General features: G+C 39.4%; 1 protein-coding gene across 13 annotated transcripts in view; it reads left to right on the forward strand.

Annotated features, from left to right (window-relative positions):
• Positions 1-22,283, forward strand: part of USP54 (ubiquitin specific peptidase 54) — a 106,888-nt gene extending 84,605 nt beyond the window's left edge. For 8 of the 13 annotated variants that reach the window (XM_016120902.2, XM_016120916.2, XM_036223807.1 and 5 more), the window contains 7 exons: positions 3,151-3,318; positions 5,662-5,796; positions 6,717-6,912; positions 8,694-10,090; positions 15,560-15,678; positions 19,437-19,623; positions 20,999-22,283. In XM_016120902.2, coding sequence (XP_015976388.2) covers positions 3,151-3,318; positions 5,662-5,796; positions 6,717-6,912; positions 8,694-10,090; positions 15,560-15,678; positions 19,437-19,623; positions 20,999-21,555 — 2,759 coding nt within the window. In that variant the 3' untranslated portion in view covers positions 21,556-22,283. The remainder of the gene's footprint in view (positions 1-3,150; positions 3,319-5,661; positions 5,797-6,716; positions 6,913-8,693; positions 10,091-15,559; positions 15,679-19,436; positions 19,624-20,998) is intronic. The other 5 variants (XM_016120967.2, XM_016120991.2, XM_016120957.2 and 2 more) reach the window with 2 other exon arrangements.
• The last annotated feature ends 1,023 nt before the right edge of the window (positions 22,284-23,306 follow it).

Raw genomic sequence — 23,306 nt, forward strand, 5'->3', positions numbered from 1 at the left:
TATTCCTCAGAAAAATAAGTCCTAGGGCTTTTTTTGGTGTAGAGGCAGCCTCATGTGAATGGATTTCGTATCGTTTAGTACTATGAATTGAGATAATGAAGGGAGACATGTAGACTGACTATAGGCAAAAATAGGTCAAACCTACCTTCAACCCTGCCACCCTATCCTGCCCAGTATTCCTTTTTGTTTTCCCTTGTTGAGTGTGTCTTGTATCCTCCCTCTCCCTCCTTCTCAAAACATGCTGTCAAGGAATGATCTGACTCTTTCATACTAAATGTAAGTGACTGAAATAGTTTAAAGCATGCTTTCTCTAAGAGAAACTAGTATTTAACAAGTCCAAGTCTAAAGATAAAGGAATACTGGAGTTTTAGGTAGAGATTTGAGGTAGTCATAGGTTTTAGATCCTTTTTATATTCCTCTCACAACACTCATATATACTTCTAGTGCATCTAGTGCATATTTCACTTAAGTACAGACTCAGTCCAAATGGGTCAAAATAAATCCTTTACTTAGAGCTGAAAATTGAGGCGATATCTAGGCAGTCTCCCCAACATGGAAATTTTTTCTTTCCTTTTTATTTTCACATTAAATACAATTTATATATAACTATACGTAATGGGCTTTAACAATGTACCCAGTTTAGTCTCACATTTGCTAAGGCCCTAAGCCAGTAGATATTACCTTCCAAACTGAGATGTGAGATGGTTATACAGAACTAATAAAGGGTTCCAAAATACCAGTGTTTTGAGTCTTTACCCCTTGATTTGCATTGAGAGTATAAAAGAGTCATGAATTTGGAGATTAAAGGAGAATTTTTAGTGAATGTTGTTGCTAAGTCCTACCCACTCTGCTTTTAAGTAAGGATATGGGGCATCTGCCCCTTTCACATCAAGTCTAGAGAGAGGGGCTTTAAGGAGACCAAAGAGCTTAAATGTTTCCTCTGTAGTTTGAGCAACACAGTGGCTTGGGGTCTAACTTATACTCCAGAAATCTAGAATGTGAGAATAGTTGGCTATCCTCTTGACAGTGGAACTAGGGACAGTATGCTACATGGGTGGCCAACACCCTCAGAGCATGTTTAGAGAAAGGAGGCACAGGTGTCTTCCATGGACCAGAGGCAAGCTACTTGCATGGCATACCTGGCATAGGTGTGTTAGACTTTGACTTCCTGATCCATGTGAAGGGTCAAGTGAATTGCTAGGCTCTCAGGAGAAGGAGGAGAAAGCAACCTGCAGGGGAAAGATTCTAATAATTGGGGGAGGGCCTACAAAGAACTTGTGTGAGCATCACGACAGAGAAAGATTTTCAGTCCCTCTCTGATGCCAACTCCTGATGACATGAATGTGTCTGCCCCTTTTTCTCTTTCTTCCCTTTGCCCCGCAGCCATGGTTATCAAGGAGTCTTTTTTTTCGATGCCTGAGAGAAGGTGATGAGTATATAGTATTGTTTATTCTTCCAAGAAGTTCTGGAAGCTACTAACTTAGAGATCGACCTTATGTGGAGGATTTGTTTCATCCCTTTTTTCTGGTCTTTTAGATCAATTGTGAGTACGGTGTGTGGGCAGAAACTTAACTATGCTCTGGTTTAATGAGCTTCTGGATGTAGATCTGTGGCCAGCTTACTACACAGACTACTATGTGCCAGCCCATAGAGATGAGACCAGGAACATTTTTACTCTGGCCACTAATTCTCTTGATAGCCACTGAAAGTTCTTAGAAGTAGCTGAAATGGAGGTTTGCAGCAGTAATAAAAAGGCATGAACTCTTGTAGGTATGAGTGTGATAGGTTGCTACCATCTGGCAGAGCAGAACAATGCCTCTGGAAGCAGGTATCTGAAATCCTAGGCTGGAAAAGGTTATAGTTAAAAACTGTGGAATAAAATCTTGCTTCCTAATGAAGTTATATATTTGGTTTATTTCCCACATTTCAATTTATTTTGTGTTGGCTAACATTACATTGAGAAATTTAAGGTCATACATGAGCCTACTCCCCCTTCTCTTTTATTCAGATAATCAGTATTTTTTTTAGCACACTGAAGACTAAGTCTCATGATTTCTCTAATTGTTCTAATTCTGGACTGGCTGGATAGAATTCACCAATAGGATTCCTGAACTGGTAAAAGATACTTAGCAAATTATAACAAATTTCTCATATACCATACTGCTCTACCATCCTCTTTGTGTAGTAAGCCCTACATATGCCTTCTAATTTGATCCAATCATTTCAGTCTGGCACAGAACAAATATTTTTATCTGGTGACTTTGATCACTCTTTTAAAAAATTACAGAAGTAAAATAAATGCAACAATTCAGTAACCCACCCTTTGCCTCTTCAAATTGAAAGTACCAGTGTTACAATTATGATATATATCTTTCTACATCTTTTTCTATGCTTATACAAGTATGTAGGTAAGTTTATTACTACTATTTTTTAAAAAATAAAAAGAAGCTATACTATACATATTATTCTGTCACTTGATTTTTTTGCTTAATATAATATGGACATACTTTTAGATTTATTTGGTTCCATCTGTGAACACTGATACAATTAAATTTTTACTACTATGGACATTTTATAAACTCATAAACAAGATGGTGGATATTAAGGATGAGAAACTGACTTGCTTGAAGCTTCCCAATGAGTCAGTGGCAGCACATGGTAGAGAATACCCCCTAATGATTAATAGCATGGATTATTAATTTAACCTGTTTGACTTTAATTCAGCTCTATCGTGTACCAATTGTGTTACCCAGGGCAAGTTATTTAGCCTCCTGTGACTCAGTTTCTTCCTAAAATGTGGACAATAATAGTATTTACTTCATAGGTTGTTACGAGAATTAAGTATAATATATGTTAAAGTGCTTAGGACTGTGCCTGTCACATAGTCAATGCTTAACAAATGTAAGATGTCGTGTTGTTATTATTATAAAACGTCAATAAATATTATTATTATTATTTTGTTTTACTTTTTTCATGGTTCAGGTCTTACCCTGAACCTGACATGGCAAGCAGTATATAAAACATGAACTCCAAATTGAAGCCGAGAGTTCCAGAGGAGAAGCAAGCAGTGCGGTGGCTGTAACTGCAGCAGGCACTTCGTGTTGGTTGTGGAAATGTGGTAACTTTTCTTCTTCCTTGTTTATATTCCAGGTGGAGAGGTATCTTCCAAAAGTGAACTGGATGAATTGCAAGAAGAGGTGGCCAGGAGGGCTCAGGAACAGGAACTTCGAAGGAAACGGGAGAAGGAATTAGAGGCAGCTAAAGGGTTTAACCCTCATCCCAGCCGCTTTATGGACTTGGATGAACTGCAGAATCAGGGTAATTGTTGTGAGGATTAAGTTGTGGGTGATAGGGACAGAGAAAGGGGGAAGAAAAAAATATTCAACTTCTTGTCTTTATTTGAGGAAAGTTACATTTTATCTTAATTCAGCCATTTTTGTGAGAGCTAGTTACAGTAGGAGGTAACAGGCCTATTGATTAGAGACAGACATTGATTTTGGGCCTATCTATTAAAAACCTATAGATTAGATATCGTGTATTGCTCATGAAAAATATTTTCCATGAACATCTATAGACGGTATAAATAAAACTAGTAATAATTCAGAAACAGCAGAACAGGGCAGTGAGGGTGCCACACTGACAGTGAGGGGAATTCTACTTGCTGAGCAGAAACATACCCTCGAGATTTCCCACCTCAGGGAAATCTCAGGGAAAGAGGGAAGTAGATCTACCAAACAGGTTCAAAGAACACAGAACCTGAATTCCTTTTGATCTTTTGATGATTTATTTCCCATTCTCATACAATTTTCATGGACTTACGCTTGCTCAACTGCCTCACATTAGTCACTTTTTTTCTTCAATTGCTTTAGGATGTCATTTTGTAGCAGAAGAAATTAGCCTTCAAAATAGGAGTTCAAAAAAAGCAGAGATATCTATCTACTTTAAATTGTCCCTGAAACCTACATCATTGTTGAATTTATTATTGTCATTATTCAGAATCCCTGCATGTAACAAATTGTGCTAAAGCAGTGTAAAGAGTAAGAGTCAAAGCTATTTTGGGTGGCTGCTTTCTATTGATCATTTTTCTCTTTTTATCAACACATAGAGAAATTTCATGGGCTAATTTGGGGGGCTATTTGGGGGGCCACTTTTCTCCTCTAATCCTACAGTCTTTTGATTCAGGGCAATTGTTGACTTATATTTTCCTGAGGCATTGTATTTATTTCCAAATTAGTTTTAAATTCCTAATTCCTTAGCTGTCTCTAGTCACCATCTCTGATTATAAAGTTTGTATAGAGTTGATTGATTTTAAATATTTTGAAGAAACTTCAGGCCTAGAGGGTGGGGAGACTGCATCTCTAGAGTTGGCATAGAACCTGATTGCCAAATTCTTCAGAATCAACTTGCTACTTCCACTGCCTTCTCATTGCTCTCCAAAAGCCATAGTGAATTAAGGAGTGAATGTTAGGGGTGTGGAAGAGCCTTTCTTACGATGACCAACTGGAGGTAAGATGGGGACATTATGGGAGAAATGAGTCTGACATTTTTTTTGTTCTTGTGAGCTTGGGAAAATTCACCAATATCCACAATTATAGGTGAACTTCCATTATAGCTTACTACCAATTTATAGTTATGAATGAGTAAAAGACAAGGGGATACATAAACTTGAGGATTCTTTTACAAAAGATGCCCTTACAGTACTTTCTTGCTTTTTCATCTTGCACTGTTCTGGACTCTCCTACACCTGCTTTGGCACACATTCACCTTCAGGGGAGGAAGGACTATCTCATGCTCATTGTATGGGAAGGTGACTCTTTTGCAGTAGGTTTGGTGAACGAGGGCATGATAAAAGTAAATACTTAGCAGTGCTGAAGAAAGGTATGAGTGTGCAAACTAACAACAAAGGCAGTTCAACAGATGTTTTGAACTGTAGATCACCTGTGCCCAAGAGGTGTACTGATTTTCCAGAGGAGGGCGGTGCAGAGGACTATGGTTTGATGTAGAAAAGAAGTGTTACAGATGGCTTTCCACGGAGTATGAAACCACTTTTGCCTTAACACAGCAGTGGAGGTCTCATTGGATCTGGGTATCCTGATACTGGTTGGCAAGATGTATCTTGTTGCAATGTGGAAAAGCTACTCAGTACCAGGCGTAAGAACCCACCCTTCTGCTATAAACAATACTTTGTTCTTTCCTTGAGGGATCTCCTAAAATAGCGGTCCCCAACCTTTTTGGCACCAGGGACTGATGCTCCAGTGAGAATCTAATGCGTGATGATCTGAGGTAGAGCTGAGGCAGTGATGCTGGTGCTAGGGAAAGGCTGCAAATACAGATGAAGCTTCACTCCTTTGCCTGCTGCTGTGCTGCCTGGTTCCAACAGGTCACAGACCGGTACTAGTCCTCAGCCCAGGGGTTGGGGACCCCTGTAAAAGGTCTTGCAGTTAGACTATGTGGTGGATGTGACATGCTCTCTTTCATGGCCTTGGTGAGGTCTTAGTTAAGGCAAAAATTGATGTCCTAAGTGTTTCAGAGAATCCTTAATAGTGGTGGACAGTTGGAATAAGGGTAGATCAAAGGCTCAGCAACAAGCATCTATTGTGCACTGAAGGGAAACAACAGTACATAGGAAAAGTTGGAACCAATTGTAATGAAAATGAAAAGTGCTGGCCCTTTCAGGGAGGAGTGACGGCTTTGAGAGGTCCCTACAAGAGGCAGATTCAGTATTTGAAGAGTCGCTGCATCTGGAACAGAAAGGAGACTGTGCTGCAGCTTTGGCTCTCTGTAACGAAGCTATCTGTAAGTAACTCTAACCACTGTGGTTATGGCACATTTGATTAACTTCATAATAGGTATTATTAGTGTCGCCGCTCAGATGGGATAAAAACGGCTTTTATATCTCCTCACTCTCCCAAACTGGAACCCTTTAGCTATCTGTGCCCTTCAGATTTCTAAGTGTGCCAGGCACTGTCACTGTGGCCTATGGATATTTACTGGAATAATAGGAGTCCACAGATGATTTTCCAGCTATGCCTACCTTCTTATCCCAAGATAAGTTAGACCTCAGATATGAGGTTAGTCTGCTCTTTCTCTAGTCACTGACTAGTCAGGTGGAGCTTATGGCAGAAAGAAGTGAATAAATTGGCCGTGACTTCCTAGGCCTGTGACTTTGCACTGCATTTGATTCTTTATGTTTCTCCCCTGCCTTCCTGGTATACCCTATCATTCAGTTACAAAAAGGGATTAAGGCTTAGAATTCATATCTGGTTCTTAAATGTGACCCACAAGAAGCTGTGTTCTGTAAAAACAGATGCAGGTTTGGATCTTATTTCTGTTGGCCATTGGAAAAGGGGAGTTGGGAGCAGAATGTGGAGACCAGAGTCAGACAGGTCAGTTGCAAAGGACAACAAGAGTGGCAACCTCTAAACTGGAAGCACCAGTTTATCTTCCTAACTTGTTTTAGTTTAGCTTTTTTTTGTTTTTTTGTTTTTTAAATTTGAATTAACCTGTTTGGCCTCCATGGCTTCCATGAATGTTTCTAATAGCCAGAGCCAGCTCTGTGCCTTGGACAGTGTATGCATGGTTCATGCCTTTACATTCCTGCTGCATATTTTGAGTTTTACTGCATATCTTTGCTCATTTTTGGTTCAATTTTATTCTTTTTTATTTCTGTTTGTATTTTGTGTTCTGTTTCTGCTATATTTTCTTTTGCATTTTAGCTAAACTAAGACTTGCCCTGCATGGTGCCAGCTCTAGCACACACAGCAGAGCCCTAGTCGATAAGAAGTTGCAAATCAGTATTCGAAAAGCACGGAGCCTGCAGGATCGCATGCAGCAGCAGCAATCATCGCAGCAGCCGTCGCAGCCCTCAGCCTGCCTCCTCTCACAGGGGGGGACCCTCCCTCAGCCAACAAGGTAGTGCCTGGGAACAATAGTAGTTTATGTACACCGAGGGAGGAAGTGACCTGGGTGCTGCATAGCCAGAGCTCTCACTGCCTTGGTGACTACAAGGGAGAGAAGAGTCCTCTGAAAAAATTCCTTCTCTCAGTTCAGACATATAGTGAAAGTTCATCCCACTGCTTGTCCTTTTCTTAATAGTTCCTAGAAAGATGCAGAAAGTATAGCATAATAATTGGACTACTTTTTCATATTTTCTGTGGAGAAGTTTGTCCCTGGACGAGTGTAATAACACAGTTATTAAATTTATGTCAACTAAGTTCTGAGACATGGCAGACCAAACTACATTTCATGTTGCAGTAGAAACCATGTGATTTATTTGGGGATTTCAATGATTCTTGTCCCTCATGGAAGCAGAGAAAGCAGCCTTCCTTGCTCTGATAAAACCGTAGAGAAGAGACATGAAGATTCTCTTTGTTTTAGGTCAGGGTTAGGAAAAACATCCCAGGGGCCATTGGTGTAGTTCTCACATTTTAGCCCTTGGCTTTGGCTGTTACTTAGAAGAGATAGATTTAAGTAAAAGTAAATTTTGGCTATTAATAAGCCTGAGTAGGTTTCAGAATTTAAATGTCACAAAAACAGCTAACATTTTTTGAATATTTGCCTGTGCCCAGGCACTAAGCTTAAATATTTTATGTTTTATTTTATTTAATTCTCACAATAACCCTAGGTTGGAGACTATTTTTTACTGGTATAAATAAGGAAATCAGGCTCAGAGGATAAACAAGGTACCCAGTATTACTCTGCCAGTAAATGGTAGAAGTGTAGAACTCACATCCAGGTCTGTGTGACTCCATTAGGTCTCTCATAGAAGTATAATATCATACTCTTTATAATGTTTTAAGGGTGACTAAGTGACTGTACCCACAAAAATATATAGTATATTATCATTTGAATTTAATGCTCATAACTAGGATCTTCCTTTTTCTTCTTTTCCCATTGTATACTCCATTAGTTGAATGCTGATCTGGAATCTGATCAGGTGTGTTTTGAATATAAGTAATTTAGGCAGCTAAACTCTTTCCAGACAACTTATGTCAGTTGATGTATGTGAGTGACTGAGGTTTTATTTAAGTGCTTCTAACACATTTTTTTTTATGACAGAAATACAAAATATGAGAAATCAACTAACTATAGTTAATCCCTATTCCCACTCCCAAATCTCAAGATATCACAGTGCATTACTTTGGGGGAGTGTCTCAGTGAGTAATACAGCCAAATCCAGATTATGAAAACACACTTGAAATGGTTGATTTCTATGTAATTCTGTGAGCCCAAATTGCCCTGTACTCTGTAAATGTGGCCTTTTGGTTCTTTTGGCTGGTCTGCTCCTCAGGACCCCAGGTATGAGTGATTTCTAGCCTTTGCTTAATTTCCATGTCATCTGCATGTGGGACTAGCAATTTTGTTTTTTAATTTGCAAGTTAAATATGATTGGAATAGGATTTTATGGGTAAGGGAAAATATTGTAAAGGGCTTTATTTAGTATTACTCTGTGCAACTTTGGTGAGGGTATGTAACAAAGAGGATTAATACTACCTACCAATTGGGTATGAGCTGACCATGTGCCTTCTCTTGTGAAACTCTGAACTGTTGACTCTACTTGTGCTTTTATTTCCATTTATTTTCACCATTCCCTTTAGCGGATAGCTAGATGTGGGAACCAAATAAATAGTTCTTTATGTAAGTGATCTTGTTAATCAAGGCAGCTTACGACTGGCTTTTTCCATTTATTTCAGTGAACAGCCTATCCCGCTCCAAGTATTGTTAAGCCGGGAGGCCCAACTGGAACCCTACACAAATACAGATTTTGGGGCCAGTTCTTTCACCTACTCACCTGCTTCCTGCCATGAGTCACACTCATCACTATTCCCAGAGTCATCTGCCCTGTCCGTCCCACAGCACAATTCTCCCAGTAGGTCTGCCTCGAACTTTCTTCCTTCAGTTGAGGTGGACAGCATTGACCCCTCTGTGTTCCACAGGCAGGGGTTACCTAAAACACCAGGGAGGACTGAGAAGAATTCTTATCATGGTTGGGAACCATTGGATGTACCAGAGGGTAAGCTTCAAGGCTACAGGGGTGACAATAACAGCTGTACCAGGTTTTCCCCTCAAGAAGGAAGAGGCATTGATCAAGAACAGCTATTCCAAGAAAAGAGAGATCCTGTTGATTCATCCCAGGTGATGTCTTGTTCACACCCAACTGGAACAGCCACCTGTGAGAGAAGAGATGTACACAGACTAGCCTATAGTTCTACAAGTTCATCAGTTCAGCCCAGCCTTCCCCTATATAGCTCCTACCACCCTGTAACGCCTGCTGCTTCCTCATTTGTGCTTCACTCCCCTGATACTGTGCAGAAGACTAACCAATGCCTCCAAGCCAAAAGCCTCAAAACTTTGTTGACTTCAAAAGTGGATGGAGGCAGCGAGGAGCCCAATAGGCCAGAGTTTCCGGGCACAAAAGGGCTTGTTCGCTCTTTGACAGAGCAGTTCCAGAGGATGCAAGGTACCTCCACAAAGGATGGTACAGGTTCCCAGGACAGAAGTTTGCCAAATAGTATAAGGAAGAACTTTTCCTCTCTTAACTCTAAGCCTCCCTTCCCACAGGGTCAAGGGGAAGGCCAATGGCCTGGGGCAAAACAGCAACCCTCTGTGGATGATAGGGACAGACTGCCTTCCGGGGAAGAGCCTGTTGATCATCCTTCTCTTGCCATGAATTCTGGACTGCCTAATGATGAAACTTCTTGGGATAGACAGCCCAGATTGGCAGAGCCAAGTATGTACCATGGGAAGCTATCTCAAGTGAGAGATGCTAGGCCTAAGGAGATAGACAGCAATGTTGACTTGGGGACTTCCTTGCCTTTGGATTCCTGGGTGAATGTCACAAGGCTCTGTGATTCTCAGATTAAACATGAGATCCCTGGGCCAGGAATGAAGTCCTCCCTCAATGATCCCCATACCTGTATAGCCTATCCAGAAAGAAATCACATCCTTCTGCATCCACATTGGAACCAAGACACAGAGCAGGAGACTTCAGAATTGGAGTCTCTCTACCAGGCCAGTCTTCAAGCTTCTCAAGCAGCCTGCTCTGGATGGGGGCAGCAGGATGTGGCCTGGCACCCGCTTAGCCAAAGAGGTAAGAATACAACCAGGGGTAGGGGAGTGGGGACATACAAAAGCTGAAAGCATGAGGACAAGATCAGAGGTAGGGTGGTGTTCTGTCCAAATAATATCCCTAGCTTAGAAGATGACAGTAAAACATCTGACTTTATTCATAAAGACTTTAGGACAAGGGCTAGTATTTTTCTGGCTAGTGTGAAGAATAGGGACAGAATTATCACTCATGGGTCAGTTCCCTCCTAAAGAGAGTATATGCTGAGAGCTTCTTCAATATACAGTGCTAAGAAATGGTTCATAGGTCTTTGAGAGTAACCCAGTATGACGTGGGGGAGGCTGAGAGGAAAAGTTATCCTTCTGTGGTTTAAAAGCTGAACTAATCCTAAGATCAGTTTCTAGATCCATCTTGCACCGAGGATGTTGACACTGAGCCAAGCCTTCAAAGGCCATGTCCAGATCATACCGAACCAGCACTATCAAGACCTTCCCTGACCCCTTTAGGAACTGCCAGGTTTAAAATTTTCAAGGTGGTATGCTTGTAGGGTACCATTCACCAACTCTTCATGAGTTTGCATTATGTGAAGAGTGAAGTCTACACCTTAAATAAGCACTGCAGACTTAGTTCTGGAAATTGAATAAATGAGGACTATTTATAACTTAGATTGATTCACTTAAGAACTCCAAAGGCTGAACTGTTTGTTCTGCCTGCATTATCACTTGATATCCCAGGGCCAAGTTTTTATATCTGTAAAAAAAGAGAATTGGTTCAATGATTTTTTCTAAAAGACACGTTCTAACTCTTAAAATATGTATGATTTTGTGAAATAGAACTTGGAGACCTTTATGTTCACTTGGGTGTAACAGTTTCCATAATGGCATAGATTCCTCGCATGCTGCCAATCAACATTTAATTACAGCCAAACAAGTGTTTATTGAATACCTGCTATATTCCCAGAAGCTGTGGGAGAGATATCACATAAATATGAGATTCGATATTAAGATAATATTTTTTAGGATCTGTGTCCCAGTGTAGACTTTGCAGTAACATTTATTAAGCTCTCCTTAGATACAAGTGATAGGGCAATATGGGAAGATTCTACAGAATGAGGAAAGGCTGGGATGTGTCTCAATTAGCTTCTTGCCTAATATAAGGGAGAAAGAATATACAAATGTCATGTTTTAAGAATTAATAATAAAGACATATAAAAAAATATATTGCAATTAAAATTGAAATAATTGACTGTCAAACATTATATTACAAAAACAAAGCAAAATAACCCTTATATTTCCCAAAACAGCAACATTTTTCATTTCATAGTTTTGAAATATATATAATAACAAAAACCATTGATAATCCCACTCTTAATAATTTTATGAATTTACTTCTGGCTTTGTTTTTTCTATATATATGTACACTATATATTTTGTTTTCATAAAAAGCAGGATCTTTTACACACACACACACACACACACACACACACAGTTTAGTTCCATGAATTTTCTTACATGATATCCATGAGCATTTTCTCTTTGATAAATCTACTTTTAATGCCTATCATATACTGTCTATGAATGTACCATTCTATGGCTGAAAATTTAGGTTACTTCTAAATTTTTTTGTGATATAGCACTGTGATGAATATCTTTATATTTAAATATTTGACCATCCCTAAGCTCTTTAGAATAAACTTTTAGAAGGATAATAACTAGTTGAAGGTTATAAATCTTAAAAAAAAATCTCTTGGTACATACTGGCAACTTAGCCTTCAGGAAGATTATTATACTTTTAAAAACAATATGGAAGAGTAGTTACCTACCGTTAATTTTACTTAATAGTGAACAAAACCAATTAAAAAATTTATCTAATGAGTGAGTTCTCAAAATACTTGTTAAACAAAACTAGCATTTGTCTTGGTTAGAGTCTGTTTTAAATTGAATCTTTAAGAACTGACATGACATAAAATAATGAAGTGATTAGGTAGAATAAATCAGATAGTTGATGAAGGAAAACGCCAATTAGGATTCATATATGACAGAATGTATCTTGGGGGGAGTCCTTTTTTATCTTACTATAAAGCATTTATCAGGCATGAAATTATTTTCCCTCCATATTTATTTATATATGTAAATTGACAGATAACAGGGTATAAGTTTGAGGTGTTCAATGTGAATGATGGTTTAATACATATATATATTGTTAAATGATTACCACGATAAGGTTAGTTAACACAACCATTACCACACGTAATTACAATTTCTTTTATGGTGAGAACATTAAGATCTACTCTTGTAGCAACTTTCAGGTATATAATACAATATTGCTAACTATAGTCATGATACTGTACATTAGATCTTTGGAACTTATTCATCTTATAACTGGAAGTTTGTACCATTGACCAACATCTCCCCATTTTTCCCATCCCCCAGCCCCTGTTAACTACCATTCTGTGTTTCTATGAGCTTGGTTTTTTTAGGTTCCACATATAAGTGAGATCGTACAATATTTGTCTTTTTCTGTATGACTTGTTTATTTGGAAAAAAGCTTTATTGACATATAATTTCTATACCATACAATTCACTTGAAGTGTACAGTTCAAAGGTTTTTGAGTATATTCATATCCATCACCACATTTAATTTTAAAGTGCTTTCATCACCCTAAAAAGAATGTATCCATTAACAGTCACTCCTCATTTCCTCCTACCCCTCTCTCCCAGCCCCAGGCAACCTCTAATCTATTTTTTGTTTTTAGATTTGCCTATTTTGGACATTTTATATAAATACAATGATATAGCATAAAATGTTTGTGACCAGGTTAATTTTGACATAGTTATAGTTCCTAAAGAGTTATACAAACACTGCCCTTGACCTATATTCTAAATTTCATAGTATTTTGAAGTTGGGCAGACATCATCTTAAAAATAAAAGCTTTTTTTTTTTTTAATGAAAAATTTCAAGTATGTTCAAAAGTAAAGAGTAAGAGTAAATGTTATAATAGCCTCCCCACATAGTTATCGCTAGCTTCCATGGTGATTATCTTGACCAATTTATTAACATATGGCCAGTATTGATTTAGCTATAGCACCCTCTCCTTTCCCTTTCCCACTGTATTATTTTAAAAGCAAATCCCAGACATTATATCATTTCATCCATTAATCATTCAGAATGTATCTGTAAGAAAATATTCTTTTAAAAGACAAAACTATAGCATTATTATAACTGAAAAATTAACAGTAATTTCTTAATATAATACAGCAACCAGTATTCAGATTTTCTCAGTTGTCTCATAGATGTCTTTTCACAGTTGGTTTATTCAAAATCAGGATCCATGCAATTGGCACATTGCATTTTGTTGATATGCTTCAAGGCTTTTTTTTAGCCTATAAGATTTCTGTCTCTCTTTTCCCTGTGCCATTTATTTGTTGAAGAAATTTGGTCATTTGTCTTCCACATTCTAGATTTTGCTGATTATATTCTAATAGAGCTTTGCTTCTTTTTCTCTCTCCAAACATGTTCTTCTAGCCCCTCTTTTTCCTGTAACCTGGTACTTAGGTCTAGAGGCTTGATAAAAATCAGATTGAATTTTTTAAAAATAAGAGTATTTCATAGGTAGTAGTAGTTTGTATTTCTTATATCAGGAAGTACATAATGTCTAGTAGTCTTTCTTGTTAGTATTGATCAGTAGTAGGCATCATCTTAATTCTACCTTCTATCAAATCCAGAAGTCCCTTCAACAGTACTCGTTATAGACGGCCGCCTCCACCTCTGCTTAAATGTCTTTAAAGGAATCAGTCCACTCCCTTCGGGAGTTTTCAATAGCCACCTTTCTGTCTAAGAATCACACTTGACTTTATTAGAAGAGCACCAAATTCTAATCATTACAGCTATGATTCTTAACTCTATCCATCATAGTCACCTGAAGAGTGGCTTTTAAAAAACAAATATTTTTATATAACTGGGATCACAGTACACATGCTGTTTTTAATATGGACAGCTTTTCTGTTTATCCTTCCCTCACATCAATCCCCCACCTTCCCAGATAATAATCAAATATGCATATTTCTTTATTTTTCTGATCATAAAATCCTTTGTAGATCTACATGTACAGTATTTTTTGGTTTGAGGATAATATTACAGTTTTTTTTTTCTTTTAATAATACTAGATGAACATCCCTCTAAGTTACTTAATTTAACTCAATTCATTCTTTTTAGTGGCTGGGCAATATTTGATATTGAGGATGTCATTCCACTATATATGGATATTACTTTAGTTCTTGGCCACTACAAACAATGCCACAATAAACTGGTATTTTTGCTTCTTATTCCCAGGAGTAGAATTGTTGGATAAGGGGGTAAATATATTTCAAATTTCAATTGATATTTCTAGATTGCTTTTTAGGAAGACTATAACATTTTACATTTTATAAGCAATGTTTGAGGATATTCTCCCACACTTTTGGGGGAAGTTTTTTAAAAGTAAATATTCCCAGGATCCAACTATAAAGATTCTGATTCAGTAGGTCTGTGGAGAGGTACAAGAAGCTGTATTTCTTAAGACTCCTAATCTGAAGTGCTATTAGAACCACTGCATTTAAGCACCAGGAGTCATTAAAAATAACTGGTCTTCTAGTTTAGGATCAGCAATATCAAGCTTTAGCCAGGTATTAGTATCAAAATAACAAATTGAGACATGAATTGGCGCTATATCTATATCTATATCTATATCTATATATATAATATAAAATATATATTAAATATAGGTCAAGGACATGTACATCTTCAGAATGGAAGGCTTAATTAATTTTATTGGGGTAAGCACCTTGGGAGTCACATATCCAGTTTGGAGCTGCTCTTAACAGTCTAGCAAGATTTGGAGGAAGAGATAAGCATTTAGTGATTGCTTAAAATTTAAATGATTGGGAGAAGCTAATTGGGGAGAAATAAAAGAACGTTACATACAAAATGTTCCTGCTCATAGTAACAGAAAGTGAAAATCGAGGGCTTGAATTTTAACACTAAACCACTTACTATTTGTAAGACCCTGGAACTCATTTTCCTGTTATGTAAAATGAGGTTTGATAGACGATTACTATGATCATTTCAATTTCTAACTAGACTGGAGATTAATAGTTTCCTTTGTCATCACAGACACTCTTATAAGTCTTGGGCCCAAGTCTGACAGCAGCAAGGTTGATTGTGTTTGCAAAAATGAAATGAGGCAAGATGGGACATTCAGCTATCTGTCCTCAGAGCCCCTTCTCTACAAGGTTCTTCGAGGTCTGTGTTCTGAAATCCTTGTGGCTTATAAGAAACTATCCCTGTTCTGAAACTCCTGGGTCTACATTCCAGAAGCACATCTTCCATTAGATTCAGGGATATATATTTGTTATTTAACGAAACAAGAACTCCTGAAGTTTGTGCTGCCAGGCTCAGAGTTTAGGCTCTAAGAGATAAGGTGGCTTCAACTTGTGTTTTTGTTTTCCTCCTCAGGCTCTGCAGATGGTATGGGGAGGAGGTTGCATTCAGCCCCTGGCCTTGGTCTCTCAGAGACCCCAACAGCAGAAATGGAGCACAGTTTCCATGAAACCAGCATGGTGCCTGCTTCTCAGGTAGCAGCGTCAGGTGCTAAGGTGCTGGGCATGGGGTGGTGTGTTGGGGAAGGAATTATGGAGAGAGATAAGTGGTAAGATTGGTGGTAAGGGAGAGGCATGGTAATGTCGGGCTGTTAGAAGAGAATAAGATCTATGACTGAGCATCTTTTGAATAAGAGGAGATTGCCACATGGGCACTACCTTTCAAATATATTTAATTCAGGTCTCTACTAGTGAGTCTTACCTTATTCTCTCCCATATCCCTGGGGACAGTGCCTGTGGGAAAGCCACAGGTCTGATGTCATGTGACTGCCTGTGTCTGTGTATTCGAAGGCTCCACCTTGCTGAGGCCCCAGCAGAGAGTATGGGGAAGGTGATAAGTATGGTGTAGAGAACTTTCACTGAATCTCATGCAGCCTCAGTGGCACTATCTTCCAGAGGCAGGAGGCCCCAGTCTTTTCCCACAGTTTAAAAGTAGAATCAAGGTCTGTCTATTTAGAGCACCCTTTCTCTTGCTAGGTAAAATATAGTGCAGATGAAGGGGCAGAAGAAACTGAAGGTTGTAATTTGGGGGAAAGCCGTGTGCACTTAGCAAAAATGAGGACACATAGTCATTACTTTATTGACACACATTTAGTTGGAGCCCAGAGGAATGTCCCTTCCCCATAGTAGTCTGCAAGGTGTATTATTGGGTTCTCTAGGGTGAGAAGAGTCCTAATAGTAGCCTTCTTGAGAACCAATAGCTCCTGATTGGGTCAGAACCCCCTGCACTAATCAAAGGAAGAAGAGATGGGATGGAGTATTGTTTTGCTTTTTCCTCCCCACACCAGTACATGATTGAATGAGGCCCATTGTAATTTCAAGATGAAATGAAGCATTTGCATTGCAAGAAAAGGAAAATGATTTAAAATCCTCCTCCTTAAGGCCTTTCTTACATAATTAATGCAGTAATCTATAGTTGCAAGTTACAGGGATACCCAAGTCAGCAGAGATCAACAAACTCATATAGTGGCTGTGGCTGGATTTATAAATCATGCCTTTGAGAATTTCTCACACTTGTCCAAGGTAAGTTGAATTTTCATTACAATAGAAGTCAGGATGCAAAGCACCAGTGCCCTGAAGCTCGTTTACCAGGTCAGTTCAAGAAAAATTTTAAAAATTTTAAATAGGTGGTATAAAAATAAAAAGGTACAAAAGAATATAGAGTTAAAACTAAGTCCGTCTTCTACCAGGCCTTCAGATCCAGTTTCTCATCTAAGAGGCAGTAATATTTTTTCCCTTTTATTGTTCATAAGTTCCTAAACAACTCTGAACAAGTCTTCCATTCTTTTTGGAAAATGTAGTCTTTTCTGCCCAGCATTTCTTCTCATATACCTTTAAAGCACTTAATGGCAAATTGCTACTTTCCTAGAAGATTTGGCTTTCTTTCTCCTGACTTCTGTATTATTTATTTATTCACTGATTCATTCTTTATGAACAAATACTTATTGAGCTTATGTTCTAGGTATTGTGCCAGGTGCTGGGGATATAGTGGCAAGTGAGCTAGATGTAGTTCCTGTTCTCATGGACTTCACAGTTTACTGGAGGAGACAAATAAATAAACAATTATAACAAATAAATAAACAATTATAGCATAACATAACATAACACTTAATGCTGTGGAAGTATAAAAGAGGGGACATCTAAATCAGGCTTGAGGGATCAGGGAAGGCTTCCTGGAAGAAGTAAAAAAATACATAGCTGGTAAAGGAACCTGAATTAAAAGAAGCTACTTTGGTATGGCGGGATTAAAGCCTGGCAAAGGAAAGATGGAGTGTTGACAAGTGAGACTGGAAAAAACATAAACAAGGGTCCTGTCATGAATCACAGTAAGGAGTTTGGGAGGATAGAGAAAAGTGGACCTATTGTAGAGCCAATTAAGAAGTAAAAATCAATGGGACTTGGTGCCTGCCTGCCTGGATATGGGGAAAGGAGAATCAAGGATCATATCCAGGAATTATGGGTTGATTGATAATGATATATTTAAGGGAAGAGAAGCAAGAATGTATTTGAGGGAAGAGATTTATACAATTTTGGATATATTGAGCTTAAATGGAGATATCTGGTAGGCCTTTGGATATGAGACATATGGGGTTGAAATTGAAATTTGAGAATCACAGCCATTGAAAAGAGGGAAAGAATATTGTGAAAAGAGGTGAGCCAGAACATATCCCTGAAGAGTATCAGATTTAAGGTGGTTCTTCTGAAGAACCCTAAAAAGAGACTTAGTAAAAGAGACAAGAGACACAGAAGGGAAACCAGGAAGTGTCGTGTCACTTTCTTCTGTCCAGAAGAAAGGAATAGTTTTGGCTCTGTCACATGCTGGGAAGACCTGGTCCTTAGGCTATATGATATGCCTACCATATGCTATGCTGTGGTTGGTGCTGTAAGCATGATGATGAAACAACACAGATTCTGTCCTTGAATAGCTTACAGTTTAATAAAGGAAATAAGATATACTGGCATATAGATTCTTTTATTTATTATATTATTTTTTAAGTACCTGTAATGTTCCAGGTGCTCTTTAAGTGCTGGGGATATTGGAGTGAAAAGAAATGTGTTCTACCAGGAGAGAAAGACAATAAACAAGTAAATTCCAGATAATACATGATAAAGCAAAATAAAACAAAGCAAAAGGATGAGGAGTTAAGAGGTAACAGTGGTTATTCTCAGGGCTGTTTTTGATAGAGTAGTGAGAGAAATTGGCTCTAAGGAAGTAACATTTGACCAGAGACCTCAGTGATATGAAGGTGTGAAGCTATGGGAAAACATTCGAGGTGACAGTAGCAGTAATGTTAAAGGGCCTACAGTGGAATGAGTTTGTGTTTGAAGAACATTAAAAAGATTAGTGTGTAAAATGCATACAAATGTTAGGACATATGTACAAACTTGCTGGCCACAGTATGGAGGAAGTGAGTTAGAGATGGGGGGCCAGATTGGAGGCTGTTGCAATGGTCCAATTGAGTTTAAATATGAAACATGTTAAGTAGAAATGACAGTACTGGCAAAGGCAACTAATGGAATTGTGGATGAGAAGTGCAAAATCAAGGGTAATGTCAACATTCAAGTCTAGGTGACTTTGGAAAATGTGGTACCAGGAGGAGGAGTTTGGAAGAATATTGGTTCAATTGTGGACATATTAGTGTTTCACATGTTAAAGGGGATATTTCTGAGACTTTGCCACAAAAGTGAATGACTAATGGAGTATGGAGCAGGACACAAATACCAGCGGGTACAAACTTGACAAGCAGACCCAGAGAGTGGATTGTAGCAGTGTCAGGAGAGAAAATGGAGTAATAGAGTTCTTGATTGTACATTTAAGGAGATATATTTTGGTTCTCAATATTTAGAGAGAGTATAGAATTGTCTTTCTCAATATCTTAGGCTTTCTGAATTTCTCATGTCTTCTCTATTTTTAAATTTTTATCTCAATCTTTCTAATTCTACTGTTAGCATTAAGGAGTTTGCCAGAGACCTAGATGATAAGGTTGGGAAGGCGAGAGCTAGGAGGAAGACAAGTTAAGGGAAGAGGATCTTCCCTTAGTTTCTAGAGGGACTAAGAGGGAGAGTGACTGAGTAAATTGGGTCCCTTTCCAGAATAAAGCATATTTGCACTCTAGTTCCTTCCATCTCCCCTTGCTTGCCTCACCGTGTTTACCCAACCATATCCTGCTGTGTGTTAATCTTCATCTCTATGTTTTTTTTTGTTTTTTGTTTTTTTGTCATCTCATTATAAGGATTCATCAAACGTGAGGACAAAGCCTTTGGAAACTGGGCACCGTTGTTCCAGCTCCTCTTCCCTCCCTGTCATCCATGACCCTCCTGTGTTTCTCCTTGGTCCCCAACTCTACCCACCCCAACCACAGTTCCTGTCCCCAGATGTCTTGATGCCCAGCATGGCAGGGGAGCCCCATAGACCCCCAGGTAACTCTCCCCAAATCTAATATTATGTGTCAGAATGTGGTACCTTTCCAGGGACCTAAAGGATCAAATCAGTATACCTATGGGTGTGTGGGTGTGTGTGTGTGTGTGTGTGTGTGTGTGTGTGTGTGTGTGTGTGTGTATCCCAAGGTAGAATTGTAAAGGGTTATAAATTACTGCTTTAATATCAAACATTAATCTAGATGAATTGTGATTGAGTCATTTCTTGGGCAACATGGTTCTAGGGTAAGGGTCTAGACCGAATTCTCAGACTCTAACTACCCATGAAAATGAATTGTTTCAGTCATGATAGGATAAGATGACCAAGGGGAGTTAATACTTAGTCTTTAGGATTACCCTAAACAAAAAGTGTCATCTCCATTAGGTAGTTTTCTCTTCTATCCTGTAAGCCGCAGTTGTGGGACAGTCTAGGAGGACAAGGAGACTTGGAAAGACCCTGCATATGGAATATCCGTGCTGTGTATACAGACCCAGATAATCTTGGGGAAGGTGGGAAGCATCCTTCTGGCTTTCTCCATAGCAAGCTTTGCTTCTTTTCCCCTTCATGAGCTGAATCGACAGTTTAAGACAATGATTCGCAATGGGAAAGGGGAGGTGCTACTGGCATCTTAGCTGCTAGAGGCCAGGAGTGCTGTTAAACATCTGCAATGCACAGGGCAGTTTCCCTGGCCCCCTCACCCCCCAAACAAAGAATTATCAGCCCCAAATATCAGTAGTGCAATGAATGTCCCAGGGCAGGGAGTAGTTGTGGTTCTAGAACAGTAGAGTATTGTTGATATTTGTGTCCAAATTTTAGGGAGCTTCTAGATAGATGGACTTCCTATTACTCTGTGGAGCAGCCAGGTAGCCAGCTTCCTTTAACATTTGTTAGGGGCATCTGACCATACAGGTGGCATTTATTACAGCCTGTTTTGCACCAAATGCTACAGTGAAGGTACCATGTTAAGAAAATAAGTGATGGTTTGGAGTGGTGGTTCGAGGAGTAGAGCTGTCACAATGAGAGTATACATTTGTGATATTAGGGAGCCATGCATGCATGTGTGTGTGTGTGTGTGTGTGTGTGTGTGTGTGTGTGTGTGTGTGTGTGTGTGTTGGAGGAAGGATTGCAGTGGAGTGAGGTAGAAGTATGGCAGCGTCCAGGAAACTGTTTCATTTGCCCAGGTTGGACATAAGAGACTTGATTTTAATGTATATTAAGATTTTTTTAAAATGAAATTAAAAACAAAGCTAGGTTCCTTCTTTCCCTTTTGTGTATGCTCTTGGAGGGGTGGGGAATTATGTAGAACAGCCAGGTCCTCTGGGAAGGAGAATGGTTTACTAAAGACGCTTAATCTTTGGGTTTCTTTTCTCCTCCCAGGAACTTCAAGGAGTGTCCAGCAGTTTCTGGCTATGTGTGACAGGGGTGAAACTTCCCAGGGAGTCAAGTATGCAGGAAGGACTTTGAACTACCGGAGTCTCCCACGTTGTTCCAGAACAGATGCCTCCTGGGGACCATGGTCAGAGACCAACCAGCATATTGGGGCCAGATTCCTGACTACTCCAGGGTGCAAGCCTCAGCTAACCCACACTGCCACACTACCAGAAAGACACCAGGGCATTCAGGTTCCTCATGCTCAGTCCTGGGGGAATCTTTTCCATTCACCCTCCTACCCTCCCATTGTTCACCCTGTGTCCCCACCATCAAGCAGTCTTCATGTACCCCTGAGGTCAGTTTGGAATTCAGGTCCTGGTCCAGGGTCTCGAGCCCCTGGTCCTCGAAGAGTAGATATGCCCCCAGATGATGACTGGAGGCAAAGCAGTTATACCCCACAATCTAGGCACAGGAGGACAGGGGGACAGGAGTTTCTGTTTGTTTTAGCAGATGCCCCTGGAAGAGAGATCAGGTCTAGAGCCCTGCAGCATAGCAGGTGGTAATGGTCACCCTTTTCCCTTCCTGGAGCCACTGCTTTCTTTGTTAAACTATACTGTGGCAGTTTTGGTACCAGGGTTGTGCTAGTCTTATCTCACAAGGGATGTCATAAACCTCTAACATGATGTGGCTCTTTCATAAGGAATATTTGAAATTCCAGTTTTACCTAGTAAAAGGAGCAGCTGCTGTTTAGGGCTTTATTTGAGCCACTTTAAAGAAGAATCCATATTACTCTGGACACTAGCTATTCCTTAGGATCTTAGGATCACCATTTTATTCCTGGATACTTTACGCCTCATCTGTACCTGAGCCCTCATCTTCCGCTCCCTACTATATTACCCACTTCTATTCTTTGTTTTTTTTTTTCATCTATCCCTATTACCTGACCTGTCTTCCTCATTCCCCATTCTTGGAGGGACATGTAGTTCTGTGGTCATGGTCCTGACCACATCATTCAGGGCAGCTCACCTTCCCAGGTATTATGGACTGTCAGCCTTCCCTGTGCCCCCAAACCTTAGGCCTAGAATGCGGAGCTGCCAGCATATCATTTGCCCTCTGAACAGTTGGAGTCAGGCACACTAACACACCCTTCTGTCTCAGCAGCAGAGCCATTATTGCCACTTGCTCAGTTGCCATTGTAAACCCTCAGAGTTAGCTGAATTATTTTAGGTCCAAACATACTGTTTTTGTAAAATATTTTTCATTAATAAATCTATAAGATAGTTCTATTTAATTCCTTGTCATTTAGTTATTTATTTATTCGACCCCTTTTTTTTTTGCTCTTGCTCTTTTGTGGGCAGGGTGGGCATGCCTGGATAAGCAAGAAATACCAATTCCCAGTGGCCTAGGGCTTCCAAAGAGTGAGTCATGGCACAAACATACATATATGTGTGTGAAAGTGTAAGTGTGTGAACATGTATGAATAAATATGTATTGATGGCTTTCGACTGAGTGAAAGTGAGAAGCCAAAGAGTTGAAAGATAGTTGAAGGATATATACTCAAGGTGGGAGTCAATGTGCCCTAAAATGGAGTGACCTTCCTTGTTATTGCTGCTGCTAGTATACGTCCTATCTTGCCAAGAGACACTAAATATATTACATTATTTCTCTTTTTCCTTCCTTCCTTCCTTCCTTCCTTCCTTCCTTCCTTCCTTCCTTCCTTCCTTCCTTCCTTCCTTATTCCTTCCTTCCTTTCCTCCCGTCTTCCCTCCCTCCTTCCTTCTTGTGGGAGATTTTCTGGGGATTCGAACTGCTCTTTCAAACTCACTAGATCTATGTACTCTTGGTGCCCTTCCTCTACTAGTTTGTGATATGCCTTTTACCCTTCCTTGCTGTCTTCCTACGGCTGTCCTTTCCCTGAGGAATTATGGCACTTCCATGCCAGAAAGATCCATTTTCACTCCTGCCCCACTTTAAAATTTTCCTCCCTCCAAAAGATATTTTGTGGGCTCCCTTTGCAAAAATTACCCATTAGCATTTCCCTTCTCTTTTACCCCAGGTCTCAGGATCGTTGAGACTGACAAAAAGAAGAGGGGGAAAGGTGCTCTTTGAGACATTTGGACCACTGCTTACCTAATTATCACCATCTATTATGAACATATTCTGAGCACATGTAGTGTTGAGGAGGAGGATGGGCAGGAATTTCTTATCCCACCCCATCTGCATTCTGTGCCATCAAGATAGATCTTAGTGGATACGCTGGTCTCTATCCATGTCTCAGTGCATCTGGTATCATACATACACTCTTCTGCTACTA

The sequence above is a fragment of the Rousettus aegyptiacus genome, unplaced genomic scaffold, assembly GCF_014176215.1.
Source record: "Rousettus aegyptiacus isolate mRouAeg1 unplaced genomic scaffold, mRouAeg1.p scaffold_m13_p_6, whole genome shotgun sequence".
NCBI lineage: Eukaryota > Metazoa > Chordata > Mammalia > Chiroptera > Pteropodidae > Rousettus > Rousettus aegyptiacus.